General features: G+C 48.4%; 1 protein-coding gene across 1 annotated transcript; it reads right to left on the minus strand.

Moving 5' to 3' along the window:
* Nucleotides 1-226: 226 nt before the first annotated feature.
* Nucleotides 227-20,955, minus strand: LOC144590898 (zinc finger SWIM domain-containing protein 1-like). The gene is made up of 6 exons (XM_078395262.1): nucleotides 20,422-20,955; nucleotides 17,656-17,821; nucleotides 13,586-13,801; nucleotides 8,599-8,990; nucleotides 6,189-7,039; nucleotides 227-2,947 (listed from the first exon to the last, which is right to left on the minus strand). The coding sequence occupies exons 1-6, from the start codon at nucleotides 20,676-20,678 to the stop codon at nucleotides 2,895-2,897; spliced, it is 1,935 nt and encodes a 644-aa protein (XP_078251388.1). The 5' UTR covers nucleotides 20,679-20,955; the 3' UTR covers nucleotides 227-2,894.
* Between the last annotated feature and the right edge of the window lie 4,296 nt (nucleotides 20,956-25,251).

Below are 25,251 nucleotides of genomic sequence, written 5' to 3' on the forward strand. Positions count from 1 at the left end.
ACGTACAAAATTCTTAAGGGGTTGGACAGGCTAGATGCAGGAAGATTGTTCCCGATGTTGGGGAAGTCTAGAACAAGGGGTCACAGTTTAAGGATAAGGGTGGAAGTCTTTTAGGACCGAGATGAGAAAGTTTTTTTCACACAGTGGTGAATCTGTGGAATTCTCTGCCACAGAAGGTCAAGTCAAGTCAATTTTATTTGTATAGCACATTTAAAAACAACCCACGTTGACCAAAGTGCTGTACATCTGATTAGGTACTAAGGAAAAAATGAAACATACAGTAGCACGCAAACCTAACAGCACATACAGAACAGTTCACAGCGCCTCCTCAATGAGCCTCAAACGCTAGGGAGTAGAAATAGGTTTTGAGCCTGGACTTAAAGGAGTCGATGGAGGGGGCAGTTCTGATGGGGAGAGGGATGCTGTTCCAGTCTAGGAGCTGCAACCGCAAAAGCGCGGTCACCCCTGAGCTTAAGCCTAGACCGCGGGATAGTGAGTAGCCCCAAGTCGGCCGACCTGAGGGACCTGGAGTTAGAGAGGTGGGTTAGAAGATTTTTGATGTGGGGGGGGGGGATGTCCATTTAGGGCTATATACGTGAATAGGAGCTTGAAATTGATTCTGTACCGTACAGGGAGCCAGTGGAGAGAGGCCAGAATCGGGGTGATGTGGTCCCTTTTACGGGTACCCGTCAGGAGTCTCGCTGCCAGTTGCAGGCGGGACAGGGAAGATTGGTCGTTGTGTACCTTCAACAAGGCAGACTCTGTGCTGTGGTGGGCTCTGAAACCTGACTGGAAACTTTCCAGGATGGTGTTTTGGTGTAGGTAGGGCACTAATTGGTTTAGAATTGCCTTTTCAAGGACTTTTGACAGGAATGGCAGTTTGAAAATGGGTCTGTAGTTGCTAGGGGTCTCGGTTAGGTTTTTTCAGTAGGGGCTGGACCACCGCGTGCTTGAAACAGGTTGGAACAGTGCCAGTGGCCAGAGAACTGTTGATAATAGAGAGGATGCTGGGACCGGCTATTGCAATAACATCCTTCAGAAGGGCAGTGGGGGCAGGATCAAGGGGGCAGGTTGCAGGTTTCATAGCGGAGACAAGCTTTGCAAAGGAGGATAGAGTGACGGGTTGGAAACAGTCCAATTTAGATGAACAGACTAGTGAGACAGCTAGCTCACGGATGGGAGGGGAAATGTTCATTCTAATGTTCTCAATTTGCTGGTGAAATATTTAGCGAATTCTTCGCAGTTAGCAGGGGACCCAACTAAGCTGGTACTGGGGGTGGGACATATGACAGAGGTAATTGTGCTAAATAGGACCTTGGAGTTATGAGAGTTTTTAAGGTAGTTGAGGCCAGTTCATTGGCTATATTTAAGAGGGAGTTAAATGTGGCCCTTGTGGCTAAAGGGATCAGGGGGTATGAAGAGAAGGCAGGTATGGGATACTGAGTTGGATGATCAGCCATGATCATATTGAATGGTGGTGCAGGCTCGAAGGGCCAAATGGCCTATTCCTGCACCTATTTTCTATGCAAACGACAGAAGATAGCGACAAGATACACTGATCAGCCAAAACATTGTGACCACCTGCCTAATATGCTGTTGGTCCTCTGTGTGCCGCCAAAACAGTACCGACCCATGAAGGTGGCTGGCCTGTGGTATCTAGCACCAAACCTTTAGCAACAGATCCTTCAAGTCCTGTAAGTTGCGAGGTGGAGCCGCCATGAATCGGACTTGTCGATCCAGCACATCCCACAGATGCTTAATCTGATTGAGATCTAGGCTCAAGGTGTGGAGAGAGGGACAGGATTGAAAGCTCCATCACATGACTGAGAAGTGACCCAACATCCAACTAGACTCGGTTTTTATAGTAAACTTTAGAAAATGTTGATCCCAATCAAAACAAATCTGCTGAGTTGACGAAAGTATAAAACACATGTTAAGTGTCACCACCTTTTCCCTTGACAGAAATCTTTCACAGCCACTGTGTATTTCCAACATTTCCTATTTGTTTCCTGGACATTCCCAGGTCTCTGTGTCTCCGCAGGGAAGACAAGAGGTTGTGCATAGTCAGACTGACCAGCGAACACATAGGTCTTGTTCCCAGCCTGCAAGGAATCAGCCGATCTCAGTTAGTGCTCCCGCAGAGAAGACAGAGCTGTACTCAGTTATCCAAACTTGGCTCCTGTTTGCTGCTTAAAATTCCAACTGAATGGATGTCATGATCCCACGGAATGTCAGAACCCGATTCAGGTCCCTTTGAAGAAAACCATTAAAATCACTTCCAGGAAAAAGATGTTGAAATTCATCGACCGCGACAGACCGCAAACTAATTCAGCTTCAAAGCTCATTCAGAGGCCGACACGTGTAACACACACAGAACCGACACATACACGTGCACACGCCTGCACACAGTTCACTCACGCGCGTACATACATGTACACACAAATGCATAACGCACACAGGGCCGACCGACAGTTCACTATCAATGGTGATCGGTGTATGGCAGTGTTCATTGGATACATCTGTATACACACGTAACATACACATACATGTGCACGCACATGCAAAATGCACGCAGGGCTGACTATATATACACATGGGCACACGCAGTCACACACGTATGTTGGATGCATCCGTACACACACACATGACACACACAGGACTGGCAGTTCACTATCAATGGTGATCGATATATGGCAGTGTTCATTGGGTGCACCTGTGCGCGCACACACACACACACACACACATACTCAAACACGCAAGCGTAACACACGAGGGTATGAAGAGAAAGCAACTTCAGATCCTGACTCCTGGGATCGCGGTGAATCACTGTGACTGTAAGCGGCTCTCACTGTCTGTCGGTCAGTCAGATCTGAAATCAGTTCTTACGCACATCTTCAACTTGCCTCGGTGGCTGGAGACGACGATTCTTGCTCTGTTGCACCAGTCACTGAAAACAAAGGAACACAACTAGTGAGTGGCGTTGGAGGGGGCACAGCCGAGAGGGAAACAGACAGTAATAAATTATTGGGGGACGCACACAGTAATGTGTCCAGGGTACACATGGTGCAAAACGGTAAAACAATATTTGAGGAAACATTCAGTAATAAATCATGATAGAGGGCTCGGTAAGTCCCACTGAGTTACTCCAGCATTTTGTGTCTATCTTTGGTCAATAAGTATCAGAGGGCCTGTCTATCAGTGGAAAGGTAATCTTCTGATAGATAAAATGGTGAGAGGGGCAAAGTTTCAAGGAGATGTGCGAGGCAAGTTGTTTTTCTCGTTGTCACTTTACACGGAAGGTACTGAGTGCCAGGACTATGCAAGGGTGGTGAATCTGTGGAATTCTTGGCCACAGAAGGCTGTGGAGGCAAAGCAGTGAATATATTTAAGGCAGAGATAGATAGATTCTTGATTAGTGTGGGTGTCAGAGGTTATGGGAGATTTCAAAATGCAGGTAGACTGTGAAAGTCAGGTTGGTACTGGACCCTAAGAAAGGGAGTTTGTAGTGTGCCTCCGAGAAGGATTCTTAGAGCAGCTTGAACTGGAGCCTACCAGGGAGAAGGCAATTCTGGATTTAGTGTTGTGTAATGTACCGGATTTCATAAGGTAACTCAAGATAAAGGAACCATTAGGAGGTAGTGACCATAGTCTGCAATTTGAGAGGGTAAAATCAGAAGTGTCAGTGTTGCAGTTGAACAAAGGGGACATTGAAGGCATAAGGGAGGAGCTGGCCAAAGTTGACTGGAAAGGGTCCCTAGCAGGGATGACGGTGGAACAGCAATGGCAGGAATTTCTGGGAATAATCCAGAAGATGCAGGATCATTTCATTCCAAAAAGGAAGAAAGATTCTAAGGGGAATAAGAGGCAACCGGGTCTGACAAGGGAAGTCAAGGACAGTATAAAAATAAAAGAGAAGACTTATAACATAGCAAAGATGAGTGGGAAGCCAGAGGATTGGGTAACTTTTAAAGAACAGAAGGTAACTAAAAAGGAAATATTGGGAGAAAAGATAAAGTACGAAGGTAAGCTGGCCAAGAATATAAAGGAGGATAGTAAAAGCATCTTTAGGTATGTGAAGAGGAAGAGATTAGTGAAGACAAATGTGGGTCCCTTAAAGACAGAAACAGGTGAATTTATTATGGGGAGCAAGAAAATGGCAGACGAGTTGAAAAGGCACGTTGGTTCTTTATTCACTAAGAAAGACACAAATAATCTCCCAGAAGTACTAGGGTACAGAGGATCGAGGGTGACGGAGAAACTGAAGGAAATTCACATTCAGTCAGGAAATTGTGTTAGGAAGACTGATGGGACTGAAGGCTGATAAATCCCCAGGGTCTGGTCTGCATCCCAGGGTAGTCAAGGAGGTGGCTCTAGAAATCGTGGATGCATTGGTGATCATTTTACAATGTTCTATTTATTCTGGATCAGTTCGTGTGGATTGGAAGGTAGCTGATGTTATCCCACTTTTTAATAGAGAGAGAAAGCAGGGGATTTTAGACCAGTTAGCCTGGCATCGGTGGTGGGGAAGTTGCTGGAGTCAATTATTAAAGATGTAGTAACGGTGCATTTGGAAAGCAGTAACAGGATCGGTCCAAGTCAGCATGGATTTATGAAGGGGAAATCTTGTTTGACTAATCTTCTGGATTTTTTGAGGATGTAACAAGTAAAATGGATAAAGTAAATCCAGTAAAGTAAAGCCAGTAAATGTAGTGTATTTGGACTTTCAGAAAGCCTTTGATAAGGTCCCACACAGGAAATTAGTGGGCAAAATTAGAGCACATGGTATTGGGGGGTAGGATATTGACATGGATCGAAAATTGGTAGGTAGACAGGAAACAAAGGATAGGAATTAACGGGTTCTTTTCAGAATGGCAGTGACTAGTGGGGTGTCGCAAGGCTTGGTCCTGTGACTGCAGCTATTTACAATATATATTAATGATTTAGATGAAGGAATTAAAAGTAACATAAGCAAATTTACAGATGACATAAAGCTGGGTGGCAGAGTGAACTGTGAAGAGGAGGCTATGGGGATGTAGGGTGACTTGGGTAGGTTGGGTGAGTGAGCAATGTATGGCAGATGCAGTATAATGTGGATAAATGTGAGGTTATCCACTTTGGTGGCAAGAACAAGGCAGATTATAATCTGAAGGGTGTCAGATTGGGAAAAAGGGATGTGCAACGAGATGTGGGTTTCCTTGTACATCAGTCACTGAAAGTAAGCATGCAGGTACAGCAGGCAGTGAAGAAAGCTAATGGCATGTTGGCCTTCATAACAAAAGGATTTGAGTAAAGAGGCCCTTCTGCAGTTGTACAGGGCCCGGGTGAGGCCATACCTGGATATTGTGTGCCGTTTTGGTCTCCCAATTTGAGGAAGGACATTCTTGCTATTGAGGGAGAGCAGCGTAGGTTCACGAGGTTAATTCCCAGGATGGCGGGACTGTCAAATGATGAAAAAATGGAACGACTGGGCTTGTATTCACTGGAATTTAGAAGGATCAGAGCTGATCTTATAGAAACATAAGATTATTAAGAGATTCGGCTAGCTAGATGCCACAGTTTTAGAATAAGAGCTAGGCCATTTAGAACTGAGATGACGAAAAACTTTTCACACAGAGTTGTGAGTTTGTGGAATTCTCTGCCTCAGAAGGCAGTGGAGGCCGATTCACTGGATGCATTGAAAAGAGAGTCAGATACGGCTCTTAGGGCTAGCGGAATCAAGGGATATGGGGAGAAGGCAGGAATGGGGGAGATTGTGGATGATCAACCATGATCACATTGAATGGCGGTGCGTACAGGCTCAAAGGGCCAAATGGTCTGCTCTTGCACTAATTTTCTATGTTTCTCTGTTATGGGGAGAAGGCAGGAGAATGGGGTGAGGGAGAGATGAATCAGCCATGATTGAATGGCGGAGTAGACTTGATGGGCCAAATTGCCTAATCCTACTCCTGTCTCTTATGATCTTATGAACCATATGTTGCGGTAGAGGTAGATGTGATAATGGAGTTTACGAGGCAGTAGATGGGCACATGGATATGCAAGGAATGGGGAGATATGGATGATATGCAGGTAGATAAGGGATGGTCTTGTCATCATGTTCATTGTGTGCTGAAGGGCCTGTCCTTGTGCTGTGCTGCTCCATGTTTTGTGTGTCGTTGCTTCACTCTCTCTGAGACTGCGTCGCTACAAACCATTGGTTTCGGTGACTTGCACCTGGCCACCTCTGGCCCAGATGTCGGTGACGGCCGTCATGACCGCCAGGCACCTGCCAAAGTCTTCGGCCGGACACCGGGCGGCGAGGGAGGAGAGTTTGCGAGCTACCTTGAGGGCCTGGCGGTATCGCTCCTGCTGCACCTTGGCCCGCTCCCTCGGCGACGCGGGCGGGAGCTGACCGCCGAGGAAGTGCTCCTGCGTCCAGCGAGCGGCGCAGAGCGAGGGCTCAAAGAGGTCGGAGCCCAGCAGCCGCCGGAGAGCCAGGACGTGCCGGCAGGGGAGCCTCATGGAGGTGCGGAAGGCACACTGGCAGCTGGCCTGGTCCGTCACCAGGGCCCGGCGCCGGCACACGGGCCAGGCCCTCTCGGCCTCCACGCTGAGAAAGGAGACCGACTCCGCTTCCTGCAGCTCCGTCCGCACCCGGCGGAAGGCGAAGTCGGTGAGCAGCGCCCGGTAGGAAGACTCCGCGGAGTTGTCCTCTGGCCCTGCGGGGGGCTCACTCTGCAACACCCGCTGGTCGCACTCGGCCCGCACCGTGTCCACGGCCTTCAGGAGGTCCCGGGTGAAGGAGGTCACGTCGGAGAAGTCCTCGACGACCGCCGCCAACCTCTGGCTCATCACCTGCACCCGCTGGAGGGTGCTGGTGAGGTAGCTCTCGTTCTCGTGCTTGAAGCCCTCCACCCACTGGCGGCGGGACCCGTGCCACATCTTGTGGAAGTAGTCGACGGCGCTCTCCACGTTGGAGTCCAGCAGCTGGCGGTACAGCAGGTCATAGTCCTCAGTTGACGTCGCGTAACACATACTGTGCAGGATCTGCAGCAGCTGGCTCCTGGCGGGAAGAAAGGGAAGAGGAGACAAGGTGAGGAACCTCCCGGTGCAGCACGGTGGCGTAGCGGTAGAGTTGCTGCCTTACAGTGCCAGTCCCAGGATCCATCCTGTCTACAGGCATTGTCTGTGTGGAGTTTGTACGCTCTCCCTGTGACCATGTGGGTTTCCTCCGGGTTCCCCCCAAGTTCCAAAGACGTGCAGGTTTGTACGTTAATTGGCCTCTGTAAATTGTCCCGTGTGTCGCCCAGAACTAGTGTGAACCAAAGATACTAGAGGAACAAGATGGACCACTCCATTGAATTCGCCTATACTGAAGTGTAGTGTGCAAAGGAGTGGGACGTCCGCCATTTTAGTAAGCAAACCCCGCCGTTCGTTCTGCCTCTCGCAGTGTAATCAGTGTTTTGGGGGAACAGTATGTGTGATGATACCATTAAAATGCAGAAAATAACTCATCTATCAATTCATAGATTTTTGTTATCTTTCTTTTTAAATGTTTCTACAATTTTCTTCCCACTAAAATGGCGCCATGACCTTCTACGCTTTTTAACGTCGAGTGGTCTATCTTGTTCCTCTAGTATCTTTGGTGTGAACGGGTGATTAATGGCCGGCGTGGACTCAGTGGGGCAAAGGGCCCGTTTCCAATCTGTATTTCCTAAACTAAACTAAACTCTCACCTCAACAGTCCCCAACGGCTACAAGAAAAACTCCACCGTTTCTTTCCCTACGAAAAATAAAGTGACCTCCTCAATGACTACTGAACAGTGGAGTCAAACAGCACGGAAATAGGCCTCTCGGCCCAACTCGTCCTTGCTGACCAACATGCCCCATCTAATGCTGACCAAGATGCCCCATCTAATGCTGACCAAGATGCCCCATCTAATGCTGACCAGATGCCCCATCTACAGAAAGGAGAGTGGAGGGGGCAAAAGGGGAAGGAGCACGCAAAGGGGGAGAGGAGGGTGGAAAGGAGGGAGAGTGGGGCAGGGGTAGACTGGATTGTGCAGACCATGTTGAGGAATGAGTCGCACCCTTATCTGACCCACGCCGTGACAGGAGGAGGAATATTTGGGATAACCCAACCTCCCCCTCCCCCGCCCGCTCCGGTCCCAGGATGGAATCACGATGCCAGAGCTTATTGTTGCCCGATGGTGGAGGAGAGGAGGGGGAGGAGAGCAGAGGGAAGGAGAGGAGGGGAGGAGGGGGAAGATGAGAGGGGGAAGGAGGCGAGGAGGGTGAAGGAGGCGAGGAGGGGGAAGAGGGGAGGAGTGGGTGAAGTGGGTGAGGAGGAAAGAGGAGTAGGGGAAAGGAGAGAAGGGGCGGAGGAGAAGGAGAGAAGAGGGAGAAAGAAAGAAGGGAAGGAGGAGCGGGTAAGAAAGAAGGAAAGAAGAAAGAGAGAGAGGGCAGAGAGTGGAGGAGATGGGACATGGGTAGACTGGATTGTGCAGAGGGATGAGAGTCACAACTTTACCAAACCAACACAATCTGACAGGAGGAGGAATATTTGGGCCCCCCCACCCGCCCGCTCCGGCCCCACGAGGGAATGGCGGTGCCAGTGCTTACTGTTGCCCGGCGGTCACGTGCAGCTTCTCGGCGGTCACGTGGTCCTGGAAGACGCTGAGGGTGTGGGCGAGGCAGGCCAGCGGCTTGCAGTGGGGCAGCACGTCAGTCACCAGCTCCCCGTCACACGCCTGGCCGCCGACCACCACCGCCCGCGTTCCCTCCGCCGCCGGGTTCTTCTGCCTGAAGATGCGCAGAAGCTGCCGGACGGTCTCGCGCTCCTCGCTCTGCAGGAACCACAGGCACGCCAGCTCGCTCTCCCCGTTGCCGTCGATGGCCAGCAGCAGGTAGGTGGGCAGCCACAGGCCCGCCCAGCTGTAGGTGGCGCCCACCAGCAGCACCTCAGGGAACCTCTCGAAGGTCTGCTTCATGCGGCCATCCTGGTAGTAGATGGCCTGCAACACGTTGGCCTTGTTCACCACCACCACCACCGTGCCGTCTGCAAGCAAACGCAGACAAGAGTTATAGAAACACAGAAAATAGATGCAGGAGGAGGCCATTTGGCCCTTCGAACCAGCACCGCTATTCAATGTGATCATGGCTGATCATCCACAATCAGTAACCGGTTCCTGCCTTCCCCCCATATCCCTTGATACCACTAGCGCCTAGAGCTCTATCTAACTCTCTTTTAAATTCATCCAGTGAATTGGACTCCACTGCCTTCTGTGGCAGAGAATTCCACAAATTCATAACTCTCTGGGTGAAAAAGTGTCTTCTCACCTCAGTTTTAAATGGCCTCCCCTTTATTCTTACACTGTGTCCCCTGGTTCTGGACTCCCCCAACATTGGGAACATTTTTCCTGCATCTAGCTTGTCCAGTCCTTTTATAATCTTATACGTCTCTTTAAGATCCCCTCTCGTCCTTCTAAACTCCAATGAATACATCCCCAGTCTTTCCTCATATGACAAGAACAGGCAGAACAAGGGACTGACCCACTCTCACCCTGGCCACAAACTCTTTGAAGTAGAAACACAGAAAATAGGTGCAGGAGTAGGCCATTCGGCCCTTCGAGCCAGTACCGCCATTCAATATGATCATGGCTGATCATCCAGAATCAGTACCCTGTTCTGGCTTTCTCCCCATATCCCTTGATTCCATCAGCCCTATGACCTACAGTGCATTCAGAAAGTATTCTGACCCCTTCACCTTTTCCACATTTTGTTACATTACAGCCTTATTTTAAAATGAATTAAATTCTTTTTTTTTAAATCGTCAATCTACACGCAATACCCCAGAATGAAGAAGCGAAAACAGGTGTTTAGAAACTTTTGCAAAGTAATTTAAAAGAAATAGCTGAAATATCACATTTACATAAGTATTCAAACCTTTGCTATGATGCTCAAAATTGAGCTGAGGTTCATTTTGTTTCCATTCATTATCCTTGATGTTTCTACAACTTGATTGGAGTCCACCAGTGGTAAATTAAATTGATTAGACATGATTTGAAAATGCATACACCTGTCTATATAAGATCCCACAGTTGACAGTGCATGTCACAGCAAAAACCAAGCCATGAAGACGAAGGAATTGTCCGTAGATCTCCGAGACAGGATTGTGTCGAGACACAGATCTGGGGAAGGGTATAAAACACTTTCTGCAGCATTGCAGGTCCCGAACAGCACAGTGGCCTCCATCATTCTTAAATGGAAAAACTTTGGAACCACCAGGACTCTTCATAGAGCTGGCCACTCGGCCAAACTGAGCAATCAGGGGAGAAGCGCCTTGGTCAGGGAGGTGACCAAGAACCCGATGATCACTCTGACAGAGCTCCAGAGGTCCTCTGTGAAGATGGGAGAACCTTCCAGAAGGCCAACTTTCCTGCAGCACTCCACCAGTCAGGCCTTTATGGTTGAGTGGCCAGACGGAAGCCATTCCTCAGTAAAAGGCACATGATGGCCTGCTTGGAGTTTGCCAAAAGGCACCTAAAGGATTCTGTGACCAAGAGAAATAAGATTATCTTGTCTGATGAAACCAAGATTGAACTCTTTGGCCTGAATGCCAAATGTCATGTTTGGGGGAAACCAGGCACTGCTCATCACCTGGCTAATACCATACCTACGGTGAGGCATGGTGGTGGCAGCATCATGCTGTGGGGGTTTTTCTGCGACAGGAACTGGGACACTAGTCAGGATCGAGGGAAAAATGAACAGAGCAAAGTAAAGAGAGATCCTTGATGAAAACCTGCTCCAGAGCATTCTTGACCTCGGACTGGGGAGGAGGTTCACCTTCCAACAGGACAATGACCCCAAGCACACAGCCAAGACAACGCAGGAGTGGCTTCATGACAAGTCTGTGAATGTCCTTGAGTGGCCCAGCCAGAACCCGGACTTGAACCCGGACATCTCTGGAGGGACCTGAAAATAGCTGTGCATCGACACTCCGCATCCAACCTGACAGAGCTTGAGAGAAGAATGGGAGAAATTACCCAAATACAGGTGTGCCAAGCTTGTAGCGTCATACCCAAGAAGACCTGAGGCTGTAATCACTGCCAAAGATGCCTCAACAAAGTACTGAGTAAAGTGTCTGAATACATTTGTAAATATGATATCAGTTATTTCTTTTTAATTACTTTGCAAAAATTTCTAAACACTTGTTTTCACTTTTTTATTATGGGGTATTGTGTGTAGATTGATGAGTAAAAAAAAAATGAATCCATTTTAAAATAAGGCTGTAATGTAACAAAATGTGGAAAAAGTGAAGGGGTGTGAATACTTTCTGAATGCACTGTATATCTAACTCTCTCATGAAGCCCTCCCCTCTGGGCACATCCAGACACAAAAACAGCCTCTTCCCACGAGTGGTAGGTCTAGTTAACAACCACTCTACACCACTACATTCTGGTCTGTAAGCCAAACACTCATGAACTCTCCAAGTGCACTTTAGATATTTACGCGTGCAATATTTAGCAAAGCTGCCACTTATTACTCTTGCACTTTATTTTTGCATTGTTTAATTAGAATGTTTTTTTAAATTGTCTGCTGTCTCGTGTTTTTACCAGGTGTGAGCAATGCACCGTCAAATTCCTTGTTTGTGTACAAACTAGGACGATAAATTGAGTCTGATACTGAAATGGATTCTGAACAAAGCACTGGTAATGCACAGTGGCAGTGGTGAGGTACGTTTGCCTTCATCGGTCGGTGTACTGAGTACAAGAGTCAGATAGTCAAGATGCAGCTCTATCAAACTCTGGAGAAACAAGGATCTGCAGATGCTGGTTCATGACAAAAGACAAAGTGCGAGAATAACTCAGCAGGTCAGGCAATATCTCTGGAGTTTCCCCTCGCCCCTGACTCTCAGTCTGAGTAAGAGGCTTGACCTGAAATGTCTCCTATTCTTTTTCTCGAGAGATGCTGCCTGACCCGCTGAGTTACTGCAGCATTTTGTGTCCATCTCCAGTGTAAACAAGCATCTGCAGTTCTTTCCTACACATGTCTGGAAAACATGGATACGTGATATTTCAGGTCGGGACCCTTCTTCAACTAATTGTGGCAAGTCGGGGGGGGGGGTGGGGGGGGGGAAGAAGAAAGCTGGAAGAGAGATGGGGGCAGGATAAAGCCTTGCAAGTGACAGGTGGAGGAAGGAACTGCAGATGCAGCCTGGGTGGGGTGGGTGGGGTTACAGGAGGGAAGAGTCATCTGAAGAGAGCGTGGCACAATCCAAGAGCAATCCCATGAGAAAGTATTGGGGACACAGCTGTAGAGTTGCTGCTTTACAACGCTACAGACCCGGGTTCCATCTTGACTGTGGGTGCGGTCTGTACGGAGTTTTTACTTTTATGGGTTTTCTCCGGTTTCCTCCCACACTCCAAAAACTTCCAGGATTGGAGGTTACTTGGTTTCAGTAAGTTGTAAAAAGAAATGGCCCCTTGTGTGTGTAAGTTAGCGTACAGGATCATCGCTGGTCAGCACCAACTCGGTGGGCCAAACGGCCAGTTTCCGCGCTGTGTCTCTGAAGTCTAAAAGTCATTGACTATCCCAGGGGAGAGGAGGGAGTGATCTAGTGACAAGACAGTGCACTATCATGAGATGGGGGAAGGAGGATCCACACCCAATCCTCATCCATTTATTTGGAGTATTGGGAGCAGTTTTGGCCCCATGTCTAAGGAAGGATGTGCTGGCGGTGGAGAGGGTCCAGAGGAGGTTTACCAGAATGATACCAGGAATGTCAGGGTTAACATCTGATCAGTGTTTGACGGCACTGGGCCTGTACTCGCTGGAGTTTAGAACGATGAGGAGGGGCCTCGTTGAAACTTACCAGATAGTGAAATGCCTGGGTAGAGTGCATGTGGAAAGAATCTTTCCACTCGTGGGAGAGTCTAGGAATCATGGCTGATCTATCTTTCCCTCTCAACCCCATTTGCCACCCTAACGAATGAAGAACCTGTCAATCTCTGCTTTATAAATAGCCACAGACTTGGCCTCCACAGCCATCTGTGGCAATGATTTCCACAGATTCATCACCCTCTGACTAAAGAAATTCCTTCTCATCTCCTTTCTAAAGGAACGTCCTTTTATTGTGAGGCTGCACCCTCTGGTCCATGACTCTCCCACTAGTGGAAACATCTTCTCCACATCCACTTTATCCGGTCCTTTCACTATTCAGTAAGTTTCAGTGAGGTCCCCCCTCATCCTTCTAAACTCCAGCGAGTACAGGCCCAGAGCCATCAAATGCTCATCATTAACCCAATAAAGGGGTGATCCGCATTATTCCGGAATGAAGGAAGGATGCAGGATACCCCAGGACAAGAGAGGGAGTGGTGCAAACCTGGAGCAGCCGGTTAGGCCTGGGACAAGCGAGGACACCTTCACCTACCTTGATTCTTGATCAGTACGGGTGTCAGAGGTTATGGGGAGAAGGCAGGAGAATGGGGTTAGGGGAGAGAGATAGATCAGCCATGATTGAATGACGGAGTAGACCTGATGGGCCGAATGGCCTAATTCTACTCCTATTCCTTATGACCTTACCCTTGACGGCTGCCAGTGTGGGCACCATCATCTCCAAGTCGGTTTTGTTGGCCTTGAACTCGTCCCATTTCTCCTTGAGTGCGGGGCTATGGGCATCCTCATCAGCGAGCACCTTGCCGGCAACCTCCCCCAGCTGCACCTGGATACCCGCTCCATTACTCCGCAGCGAGACGATGGAAGTGGGGTCCACGCGCAGCGCTGTAACAAAGCGCCTTTGGTGCCGGAGCCTCTCCTCCTCTTCCTGTGGGGTACAAGCAAGATCCTAGGGTCAGTTCATCCGGTTTGGAGGTCAATTGTCCTCTGTAAATTGCCCCGAGCGTGTCGGGAGTGGATGAGAAAGTAGGACAACATAGAACCAGTGCACGCAGGTGGTCGATGATCAGCGTGGACTAGGTAGGCCTATGTTTCCATGCTGTATCTGTAAACTAAACTCAGATCCCGTATTAGAACACAGAACAGCACAGGAATGGGCCCTCCAGCCTACATTATCTGTGCCAAACATGATGCCAAGTTGAACTGATCTCATCTCCCTGTACATGATCCATATCGCTCAATTCCCTGAACTTCCATGTGCCTTTCCCAAAGCCTCTTAAACACCACTATCGTATCTGCATCCACCACCAACTCTGGCAGTGCATTCCCCGCCCCCACCCCTCTGTGTGTAAAAATCTTGCCTCGCACATTAAACCTCCCCCTCTCACCATATCACTCTGCCCTCTAGTGTTGTACATCTCCACCCTGGGGACAAGCCTCTGATTGCCGACCTTAAGTGTGCCTCTCAAAACTTGATATACTTCCGTCGAGTCTTCCCTCAACCTCTGACGCTCCAGAGAAAATAACCCAAGTTTATTCAACCTCCCCCTGTAGCTGAAACCCTCTAATCCAGGCAGCATTCTGGTAAACCTCCTCTGCACCCTCTCCAAAGCCTCCACACCTTTCCTGTAATGGGGCGACTAGAACTGCACGTAATACTCCAAATGCAGTCTAACTAAAGCCCTATAGAGCTGCATCATGACTTGCTGACTCTTATATTCAATGCCCCTAGCACAGAAGACAAGCATACCACACGTTTCACCCATACTGGTTAACATATGATGACCGTTTGTCACCACTGGGCCTGTACTCGCTAGAGTTTCGAAGAATGAGGGGGACCTCATTGAAACGTACCGAATGGTGAAACGTTTGGATAAATGTGGAGAGGATGCTTCCTCCAGTGGGAGAATGTCAGACTAGAGGCCATAGCCTCAGAATTAAAGGACGTTCCTTTAGGAAGGAGAGGAGGAGGAATTTCTTTAGTCAGAGGGTGGTGAATTGGTGGAATTCTTTGTCACAGAAGACTGTGGAGGCCAAGTCAATGGATATTTTTATGGCAGAGATAGATGGATTCTTAATTATTGCTGGTGTCAGGGGTTATGGGGAGAAGGCAGATGAATGGGGTTAGGAGGGAGAGATAGATCAGCCATGATTGAATGGCGGAATAGACGATGGGGCTGAATGGCCTAATTCTGCTCCTATCACTTATGAGGCCTTCTTCCACACCCCATCGACTTGTGCTGCCTCCTTCAGTGAGCTATGAACTTGAACTCCAAGATCCCTCTGCACATCAATGTTGTTAATGGTCATGTCATTAACTGTATCCTCTCTCCTTGCATTTAACCTGTCAAAGTGCATCACCTCACACTTGCTCGGGTTAAACTCCATCTGCCATTTCTCCGCCCCTTTCTGCAGCTGGTCTACGTTCTGCTATCTACTGACAACATTTCTCGCTGTCTGCAACTCCTAATTTTGGTGTCATTAGCAACTTTACTCATCAACCCATCTACATTTACGCCTCGGTCAAATATATATAACGTCCTCTCCACATCTATCCTGGGCGGCGCGGACTTGGTGGGCCGAAAAGGCCTGTTTCCGGCTGTATATATATGATATGATATGATGATAATACAAAATCTCTCTAACTCTGGCCCCAGCCCATTCCTGAATTTTTATCCCTGCCCAATTGACTTTGCCTTCAACAGCTATTTGGAACTTTCTCCCTCTGTGTCTCTGCACCTCCACAACTACCATGGGGTAAAAACAATCGGACTAGCTTCCCCATCTAGTTTAGTCTAGTTTCTTGTCACGTGTACCAAACAGCTTTTTTGTTGCATGCTACCAGTCCATGGAACGACTATCCATGATTACAATCAAGCCGTCCAGTCGAAATGTGCAGGAATGAACTGCAGATGCTGGTTTAAACCGAAGATAGATACAAAAAGCTGCTGTAACTCAGCGGGTCAGGAAGCATCAATCTGAAGATGGGTCTCGAACTGAAATTTCACCTATTCCTTTTCTGGTCTGAAGACGGGTCTTGCCCCGAAACGTCATGTATTCCTTTTCTCCAGAGATGCTGTCTGACCTGCTGAGTTCCTCCGGATTTTTGTGTCTAAGCCGTCCACAGTCCACAGACACAGGATAAAGGGAATAATGATTAGCATCAGATAAAGTCCAGTAAAGTCCAATTAAAGATAGTCTGAGAGTCTCCATTCTATGCCTCTCATGAACAGATATACTTCTCTCAGATCACCCTCAGACACTCTTGCCTCCTTAAACCCCATTATAAGACATTCCTTGAAATCCACCAACTCCACCTAAGTTATAGGTCATCTCCAGAATCCCTGCTAAGGCAGTTCACATCAATTACTTTGATAATGTCCCTGAAAGCTGGAGATATTTTTAGTGTGTTAGAACTACGTGAATAAAACTTGTTACTGTGAGGGAAATGACTAGTGATATTGAGTGTATCAGTCTGACTCTGTCAAACAATGGCAAAGTTGTCAGAGTTCAGAGGCTGGATTGATATCCCAGTGGGGGAGTGTGATATCATCCCATAGAATCACACCGGCTCTTCCACCTACATTGTCGGCAATGACCATCAAGCACCCATCTTGTTCTGTTCTATGTGTCGGGGCAGCACGGTGGTGCAGCGGAAGAGTTGCTGTGTTACAGCGCCAGAGACTCGGGTTTGATCCTGACTACGGGTGCTGTCTGTACGGAGATTGTACGTTCTGCCCGTGGGTTTTCTTCGGGAGCTGCAGTTTCCTCTCACACTCTAAAGATGTACACATTTATAGGCTAATTGGCTTGCTAAAATTGAAAGTTGTCCCTGATGTGGGTAGGATAGCTTAATGTGCATGGATTGCTGGTCAGCCTGGACTCGGTGGGCTGAAGGGCCTGTTTACACGCTGTATGTTTAAACTAAACAGCAGATTCTAGTTTACGCCAATTCTAGACACAAAAAGCTGGAGTAGCTCAGTGGGTCAGACAACATCTCTGGAGAAAAGAAAAAGGTGACATTTCGGGTCGAGACCCTTCTTCAGACCAGCCAGGAAGGATCCGAAACGTCACCTATTCCTTTTCTCCAGAGATGATGCTTGACCCGCTGAGTTACTCCAGCTTGTTGTGTCCATCTTTGTTGCTATGTATTATGTTTTCTTGAGCCAATGCTGCACAAATCCCATTTTATTGCACCCTACAGCTTTAAGTCCCACCGATATGTGTTGGTGCCACAGGTAACATTCTCTCACAGGCAAAGACAAGGGCAGAGAGACAGAGTTCTGATAAACTCTTTATAAATAATTACGTGGACATATTCTGGACGGCACGGTGGCGCAGCTGTAGAGTTGCTGCCTTACAGCGCTTGCAGCGCCGGAGACCCGGGTTCAATCCCGACTACGAGTGCTGTCTGTGTGGAGTTTTTACGTTCCCCTCTGTGTGGGTTTTCTCCGAGATCATCAGTTTCCTCCCACACTCCAAATATGTACAGGTGTCGAGGTTATTTGGTTTGGTGTATGTGTAGATTGTCCCGTGTGTGGAGGATAGTGTTAATGTGGGGGGGATCGCCGGTCGGCGCGCACTCGGTGGGCCGAAGGGCCTGTTTCTGTGCTGTATCACTGAACTAGGATATTCAACCGCCCAGGATCCAAGGCTGGAACCGAGCGTGTACAGAACTAGTAGAATGCTCTTTGAAAACGTGGAGAGGTGGGACAACACACACACACACAGACACCCCCCCCCCCACACAGAGACACAGACACACACACTGAGCCGACAAACTGAAGCAGTGGCAGATCCAACAACTCCACCTGGCTGGTGTGTGTGTTCTGCTTTTACCTGCGGCACCGTGTGGTTATGCGATTCATTCATCTCTTTCACCACAAACTTGTTTCCATCCGCAGAAAGACGGACTTTAATGACACAGGGACACTTCATCTTGTTGGTTCTGAAAAAGACAGTGGGAGGCAGTGTGTAAGCCAACTGGGTCAATCGATAAGACACAAAATGCTGGAGTAACTCAGCGGGTCGTGCATCATCTCTGGAGAAAAGGAATAGGTGACGCTTCGGATCGAGACCCTTCTTCAGTTTTGTTTAGTTCAGTTTATTGTCACGTGTACCGAGGTACAGTGAAAAGCTTTGTTGCATGCTAACCAGTCAGTGGGAAGACAATACATGATTACAATCGAGCCATTTACAGTGTATAGATACACGATAAGGGAATAACATTTAGTGCAAGGTAAAGTCCAAACAAAGATAGTCCGAGGGTCACCAATGAGGAAGATCACAGTTCAGGACTGCTCTCTCGTTGTGGTAGGATGATTCAGACCAGCAGTGTGTGGCGATCTTTTACAATCATGGCAGAATCCAACAGAAACATTCCATTGACATTGGCCATGAAGCAGTGTGAGTGGGAAGACAAGATGGTGTGCTGAATGACTGCCCTTTGACTGATAATAAACTCTTTCACAAACTGGGGGGACTTGAAGCAACAGCTGCAATAAAATGTGATTCATGCAGGATTGGTGTAAGATAACATAGTGCATAACAAAGGAAATGGACACAAAATGCTGGAGTAACTCAGCGGGTCAGGCAGCATCTCTGGAGAAAAGGAGTAGGTGACATTTCTGGTTGGGACCCTTTATCAGACTGAGAGTCAGAGGAGAGGGAACTAGGGGGATGAAGGGTTACAAAGAACAAATGAATGAAAGATATGAAAGAACAAATCAAAGCCAGCAACAATGATAAAGAAAAGGTGGAGCCCACAATGGTCCATTGTTGGCGGTGGAGAAGGTGATAAGAAGTTGATACAAACAGTGAAACTAAGCAAGACGACAGTGAAATTAATAGGACGACGAGAATGGGAGAAACTTCTAGTTTACCTCCCCCCTGACTCTCAGTCTTAAGACGGGTGTCAAACCGAAACGTCACCTATTATTTTTCTCCAGAGATGCTGCCCTCCCCGCTGAGTTACTTCACCATTTTGTGTCTATCTCCAGTGTAAACCAGCATCTGTAGTTCCTTCCTACACATAGTACATAACAAGCTGGGTGCTTGATGGTCATTGCAGGCGGAAGACCCTGTGTGATTTAATGGGATAATATCACGCTCCCCCACTGGGATATCAATCCAGTCTCTGAACCATAAAACACAAACTATCAAATTGTCAATTGTCCCAAGTGTGTAGGCAGTGGATGGCAAAGTGGGATAACATGGATAATACCGTGTCCCTTGTGTTAACACGGCAAATTGTATGTGACAAGTGGAATAGATAGGGTGAATGCACAAATCTTTTATCCAGGAGAGGGGAATCAAGATCCAGAGGACAGTTTAACATGAGAGGGGAAAGATTTAAAAAGAATGTAAGGGGTAACCTTTTCTGCACAGTGGGTGGTAAATGGAACTAGCTTTTAGATGAGGTAGTTGAGGCAGGTACTCTAGCATTTAAAAGACATTTGGAAAGGTACATGGATAGGAAAGGTTCTGAGGGCAGGTGGGACTGGTGTACATGGGTCATCTCGATGAGCATGGGCAAGTTGGACCGAAGGGCCTATTTCTGTGTGGGATGACTCTACCACTCTATACAATCCCAGCGAGTCGTAGGTGTGGGTAGGAATGGGAAAATGTGTGGTGGGCGAGAGAGAAGGAGGGAGAGAGAGAGAGAGGTAGAGAGAGAGGTAGAAAGGTACAGGAGAGGTAGAGAGGTGGAGACGGAGAGAGAGAAAGGGAGAGAGGTGGAGAGAGGGAGAGGTGGATGTGAGACGGGGAGAGAGGTGGGGAGACACACACACACACACACACAATCAAAGATGAACAAAGAGTGCAAAAGAGAGAAAAAAATTAACAGAGGGGAGAGAGAGACAGAGAAAAAAAAGAGAAAGAGACAGACAGGGGCAGCAGAGGAGCTGCTACCTCACAGCGCCGGAGACTCAGGTTCGATCCTGACTACAGGTGCTGTCTGTGTGGAGTTTGTGCGTCCTCCCTGTGACCACGTGTGGATTTTTCCAAGTGGTTTCCTTCCACATTCTAAAGACGTGCAGGTTTGTGGGTTAATTTGCTTTTGTAAATTGCCCCTCGTGTGTAGAGAGTGGATGAGAAAGTGGGATAACATAGAACTAGTGTGAATGGATGATTGGTGGGCGGTGTGGACTCGATGGGCCGAAAGGCCTGTTTCCATGATGTAACTCTAAACAAAACTAACTACCCGGCTAAACATATTATTAAATTTAAAAGGATAAAAACATCTTTAAATAAGAAGGTAGGAAACAGGAGCAGGTGTCGACCATGTTCCATGTTCTCCCACTTTGTCATCCACTCCCGACACACTCGGGATGATTTACAGAGGGCCAATTAACCAAGAAACCTGCACGTTTTGGATATGGGAGGAAACTGAAGCCCACAGAAGAAACACAGCTGGTCACAGAGAGGACGTGCAAACTCCACACACGGAGAGCACCCGTGGTCAGGATGGAACTGGGATCCCCGGCGTTGTGAGGCAGCGGCTCTACCAACTGCGCCGCTGTGCCGCCCCTGCAAGTATTTCCTCACCTCTGGATTGTCCTTTTGCCGGATCCTTTGGTCTTGAATAACTTGCCGCCGTGAATGCACGCGTAGTCGATCTCGGCAAAGTTCAGCGCGTCGTTCATCGGGCGCTTGGGTGCCCGACGCCGCTGCGCCTTGATGGTCCGTGAGTGCCTGGTCCACATCTGCACGGAGCTGTCCCTCTGGTAGCGCCGGTACTCCCGGTGCAGCTCGCTGTAGCTCGAGAACTCGGCGCCCACTCGGAAACCCACCACCTGGGACATGGCTGCACGTGCGTCAGATGGAGTTGGCAGACTGATCCCACCTGGAGAGCGGGCACTGAGAATAGACCACAGGCAGCAGCTGCAGGTCAGCCAAGGTAGAACGCATCACAACAGCTCATATATAGAGTTCAAGAACAGCACGGTGGTCCAACTGTAGAGTCACCGCCTCACAGCGCCAGAGACCCAGGATCCATCCTTTGCTCGGATGCTGTCTTTACAGTTTACTTTAGACTTCAGAGAAGAAACAGGCCCTTCAGCCCACTGAGTCCGCGCCAACCAGCGATCACCCCGTATACTAGCACTATACTACATGATAGGACAATTTACAATTTTACAGAAGCTAATTAACCTGCACGTCTTTGAAGTGTGGGAGAAACACAAGATCTCAGCAATGCAATTCTCAGCATTGGGAGGAAAATCACGGGATTGTGGATCGGGGTTGGGGGCAATCCTTGATTCAGGTAGGCTGCAAGTTCCTGGGATTGGGATAATCGCCCGTGTGTGGGTGGGGGGGTAATTCTCTGGGTTGGAGTAGGGGCATCTTACAATGCTCAGCATTGGGATTGGGATAGCATTGGGATAAATCAATCCCTGATTTACATAGGATGCTCATTACTGGGAATGAGATCAAAATTGCCCGTGTGTGGGTGGGGGATAATTCCCTGGGTTTAGGGGAGGTGCATCTTGCGATATTCCACATTGGGATAGGGAACAATCCCTAATTTAGAAAGGATGGATATTTCTGGCATTGCAATAATAATAGCCCGTGTGCAGGTGGGATAATTCCCTGGGTTGGGGGAGGGGCATCCTGCAATGATCAGCATTGGGAGGGATATCTGCGGGATGGAAGATCGTAATAAATCCCTGAAATCAGCAGATGAAAATTCCTGGGATTGGGATAATAATCGCCCTTGTGCAGGTATGGTGGTAATACGCGAGTTCGGTATCTCAACTGCGCATGCCCTGGTCATAGGTCACTCGCACTAAACATTCTCGCCGGCTGAGCTGGTGCGTGTATACAGACCTGCTTTTCATCCGTATTTTCCAGTTTTGCTTCTTCGAGGTAACAAAATGCTGCTTTTAAAACTATTAACTAGGCGTATTTACGGTTAATTTGTACAAAACTACATTGATTTTGTTGGTTTTATTGCTTTGTGCTTCGGTGAGTGAGCAAAGGCATGCCAATTTTTGTTTGTATTGTAACTTGTACCGGTATGTAATGGGCATGCTTACAGGGCCCTATTTGACTTAACATATGATTGACTTTATTATATATTTTGTTTTATATGTTACTGGGCAAAGCCATGCACATTTGTGCAACTTTGGGCTGAGGGAGTACCACGTATCATCTGAATAAGTGGATGCAGAATGTGTGTGACAGCCACGACTGTCAATTTGCAAAGGGAAACTGTTTCTGCCCACCTCCCTTCAAACACTAGGAAAAAAAACTACAGTTGCTAGTTTAAATCGAAGGTAGACACAAAATGCTGGAGTAACTCAGCGTGTCAAGTAGCACCTCAGGAGAGAAGGAATGGGTAATGTTTCGGGTAAAGACCCTTTTTCAGAAGTCTGAAGCGAGATACCTAACTCGCTTATTCTCCAGACTTCTGAAGAAGGGTCTCGACACAAAACGTCACCCATTCTTTCTCTCCCGAGATGATGCCTGACCCGCTGAGTTACTCCAGCATTTTGTGTCTACCTTCGATTTAAACCAGCATCTGCAGTTTATTTTCCTCGAGTTTGAAGGCAGGTGGGCAGAAACAGTTTCCTGTTGCAAATTGACAGTTGTGGCTGTCACACACATTCTGCATCCACTTATTCACCAGTCCAAAGTTGCACAAATGCGCATGGCTTTGCCAGTAACATATAAAACAAAATAAATAACAAGGTCAATCATATGTTAATTCGAATAGGGTCCTGTAAGCATATCCATTACATACTGGTACAAGTTACAATGTAAAAGAAATTGTCATGGTCTCGTTCACTCACCGAAGCATAAAGCAATAAAACCAACAAAATCATCATAGTTTTGTACAAATTAACCATATATACATCTAGTTAAGTTTTGAAAGCAGTATTTTCTTACCTTGAAGAAGCAAACCTGGAAAATACCGATGAAACGCAGGTCTGTATACACACAGCAGCTCGGCCAGCGAGAATGTTTAGCACGAATGACCTATGACCTGGGCATGTGCAATCGAGATACCGAACTCGCTTATTCTCCAGGACCCGCATTCAGAGGGAAATCCCCGGGATGGGAGATCTGGGGGGGAGGGAGGGAGGGGCAATCCCTGATTTAGATAGGATGGAAATTCATGGCATTGGAATAATAACCACCCATGTGCGGTTGGTGGGATAATTCCCTAGGTTTGGGGAAGGGGGCATCTTGCAATGTTCAACATCGGGATAGGAGATTGGGATCAATCCCTGATTTAGATAGGATACAAATTCATGGGATTGGGATAAAATGTGGGGGATAATTCCCTGGGTTTGGGGTCGGGGCGTCGTGCAATGCTCAGTATTGGGATGGAAATCCGCGGGATAGTAGATTGGAATCAATCCCTGAATGAGGTTGATGCAAATCCCTGTGATTGGGATGAAACTGCCCGTGTGGGGGGGGGTTAATGAATGGGGACGGGGGGGGGGGGGGGGGGGCTGCAGTTCCAGCTCCAGCCCGGTGGTCGCGGTGCAGGATTGGGACGATCCCGGATCCCTGGGCCCAGGGATGGGGTTTCCCGCGTATTTGGCGGCGTCTGACGCGCAGCCGCGGCCCCGGCGCTTTGTGGCGGCTCCGCTCCGGGCCCGGCCCGGCCCGAGGTTGGCGCATGCGCTGCCGGCACACGGGCACCGCTCTCAGAGCCCCCGGGTCACCTACCGGTCAACACTGAGCGGCCCCGCCCCCCCCGCTCTCTCTCTGGGTCACTCTCCGCCCCCATCCCTCGACATCCGTGTCCGGGCCGCCGGGTCTCCGCTCTCCGGCCGCTCCTCATCCGCCGGCCGCACTGCACATGCGCACTGCCGCCGCCCACACGTCCCCGGCCGCCCTGCACATGCGCACTGCCGCTACCCGCACGTCCCCGGCCGCACTGCACATGCGCCCTGCCGCCCCCCCGCGCGTCCCCAGCCGCCATGCACATGCGCACTGCCGCGGCAACTGGTCGGCGCCGGGCACTTTCTCGCTCCCTTTGCATTGTGGGAGATCTTGCCGCCATTGCTGTCCTGTCGCTGCCCCGCCGTGACCGCCTAAACCCGACGCCGAATCACTCCCAAGATAGACACGAAACCCTGGAGGAACTCAGCGGGACCGGCAGCATCTCTGGATAGAAGGAACTGGGTGACGTTTCGGGTCGAGGCCCTTTTTCAAAACCCTCTCGTTTTAGTGTTTTTAGTTTCGTTTAAAGATACAGCGCGGAAACAGGCCCTTCGGCCCAGCGAATCCATGCCGACCACCGATCACCCGTACACCAGTTTGTTCTGCACACTCAACAGTCAAGAGTGTTTTATTCTCTAATGAACCAATTAGAACAATGAAATTCTTACTTGCAGCAGCACAACATAGTACTCTGCAAACAATGTTATAAACAGAAGGAAAAGATTACGTTTTGGGTTGGGTCTGAGAAAGGGTCCTGAACGTCTATGGAATGTGAAAGGAAACAAGAGCACCCGGAGAAAACCCATGCGATCAAAGGGAGAACGAGCAAACTCCAGACAGAGAGTACCCATATTCAGGATCGATTCCATGTCCCCGGCACTTTTAGGCAGCAACTTTACGGCCACTGTGCTGCCCCATAATCTTGAGCTGAATTAAACATAGCTGTAAAGGGGGACATAGCGTGACTTAGATATTTAAGACTGAAAATGAATAGTTTACTATTTTTAGTAACCAATGTTACCAACATTTAATTTTTTGAATTCAAGATATAGTGGCACTGCTGGTAGAATTGCTGCCTCACACCCAGAGATCTGTGTGCGATCCTGAAGAAGTGTCTTGACCCGAAACGTCACCCATTCCTTCTCTCCTATATGCTGCCTGACCCGCTGAGCTACTCCAGCATGTTGTGATACCTGTCCTTGTTGAATTTGCACATTCTGTGTTGAATTTGCACATGTCTGTGTTGAATTTGCACATTCTCCATGCAAGTGTGTGGGCTTCCTCCCACATCCCATAGACAAATTGAGTTTGCAGGTTAATTTGTCTCTGTAAAATTGCCCCGAATGTGTAGGGAGCAGGTGAGGAAAGTGGGATAACAGAACTAATGTGAATGGGCGATCGATGGTCAGCGTGGACATGGTGAGCCGAAGGGCCTGTTTCCATGCTAAATCTCCAATGGAAATATGCAAGAGACCAAAGTATGAAGATGCACTGAAAACCTAGAGGCTGAAAGATTAGAGGAGGTAGCGTGAATGGTGAAATTCATATTTCTTTTTTATTTACTCTGTTGATCACAAGTTAGCTGCATAAATCGCAAACTGGTTCCTGATTTCATTTTTGATTCTGGCAGTGAATGCCACATACAAAATTATTAAAAACAGCATAAATCCCCCCACCCTCATCACCCAGTTCCTTTTTACT

Source organism: Rhinoraja longicauda, unplaced genomic scaffold (genome assembly GCF_053455715.1).
Source record: "Rhinoraja longicauda isolate Sanriku21f unplaced genomic scaffold, sRhiLon1.1 Scf000381, whole genome shotgun sequence".
Lineage (NCBI taxonomy): Eukaryota > Metazoa > Chordata > Chondrichthyes > Rajiformes > Arhynchobatidae > Rhinoraja > Rhinoraja longicauda.

Coding starts and splice junctions, on each gene's coding strand:
- LOC144590898 (XM_078395262.1), bottom strand. CDS start 20,678: ATGTCCCAGGTGGTGGGTTTCCGAGTGGGCGCCGAGTTCTCGAGCTAC. Junction 17,822..20,421: donor GGCAAAAGGACAATCCAGAG/GTGAGGAAATAC, acceptor TGTCTTTTTCAG/AACCAACAAGATGAAGTGTC. Junction 8,991..13,585: donor AAACCGACTTGGAGATGATG/GTGCCCACACTG, acceptor AACGTGTTGCAG/GCCATCTACTACCAGGATGG.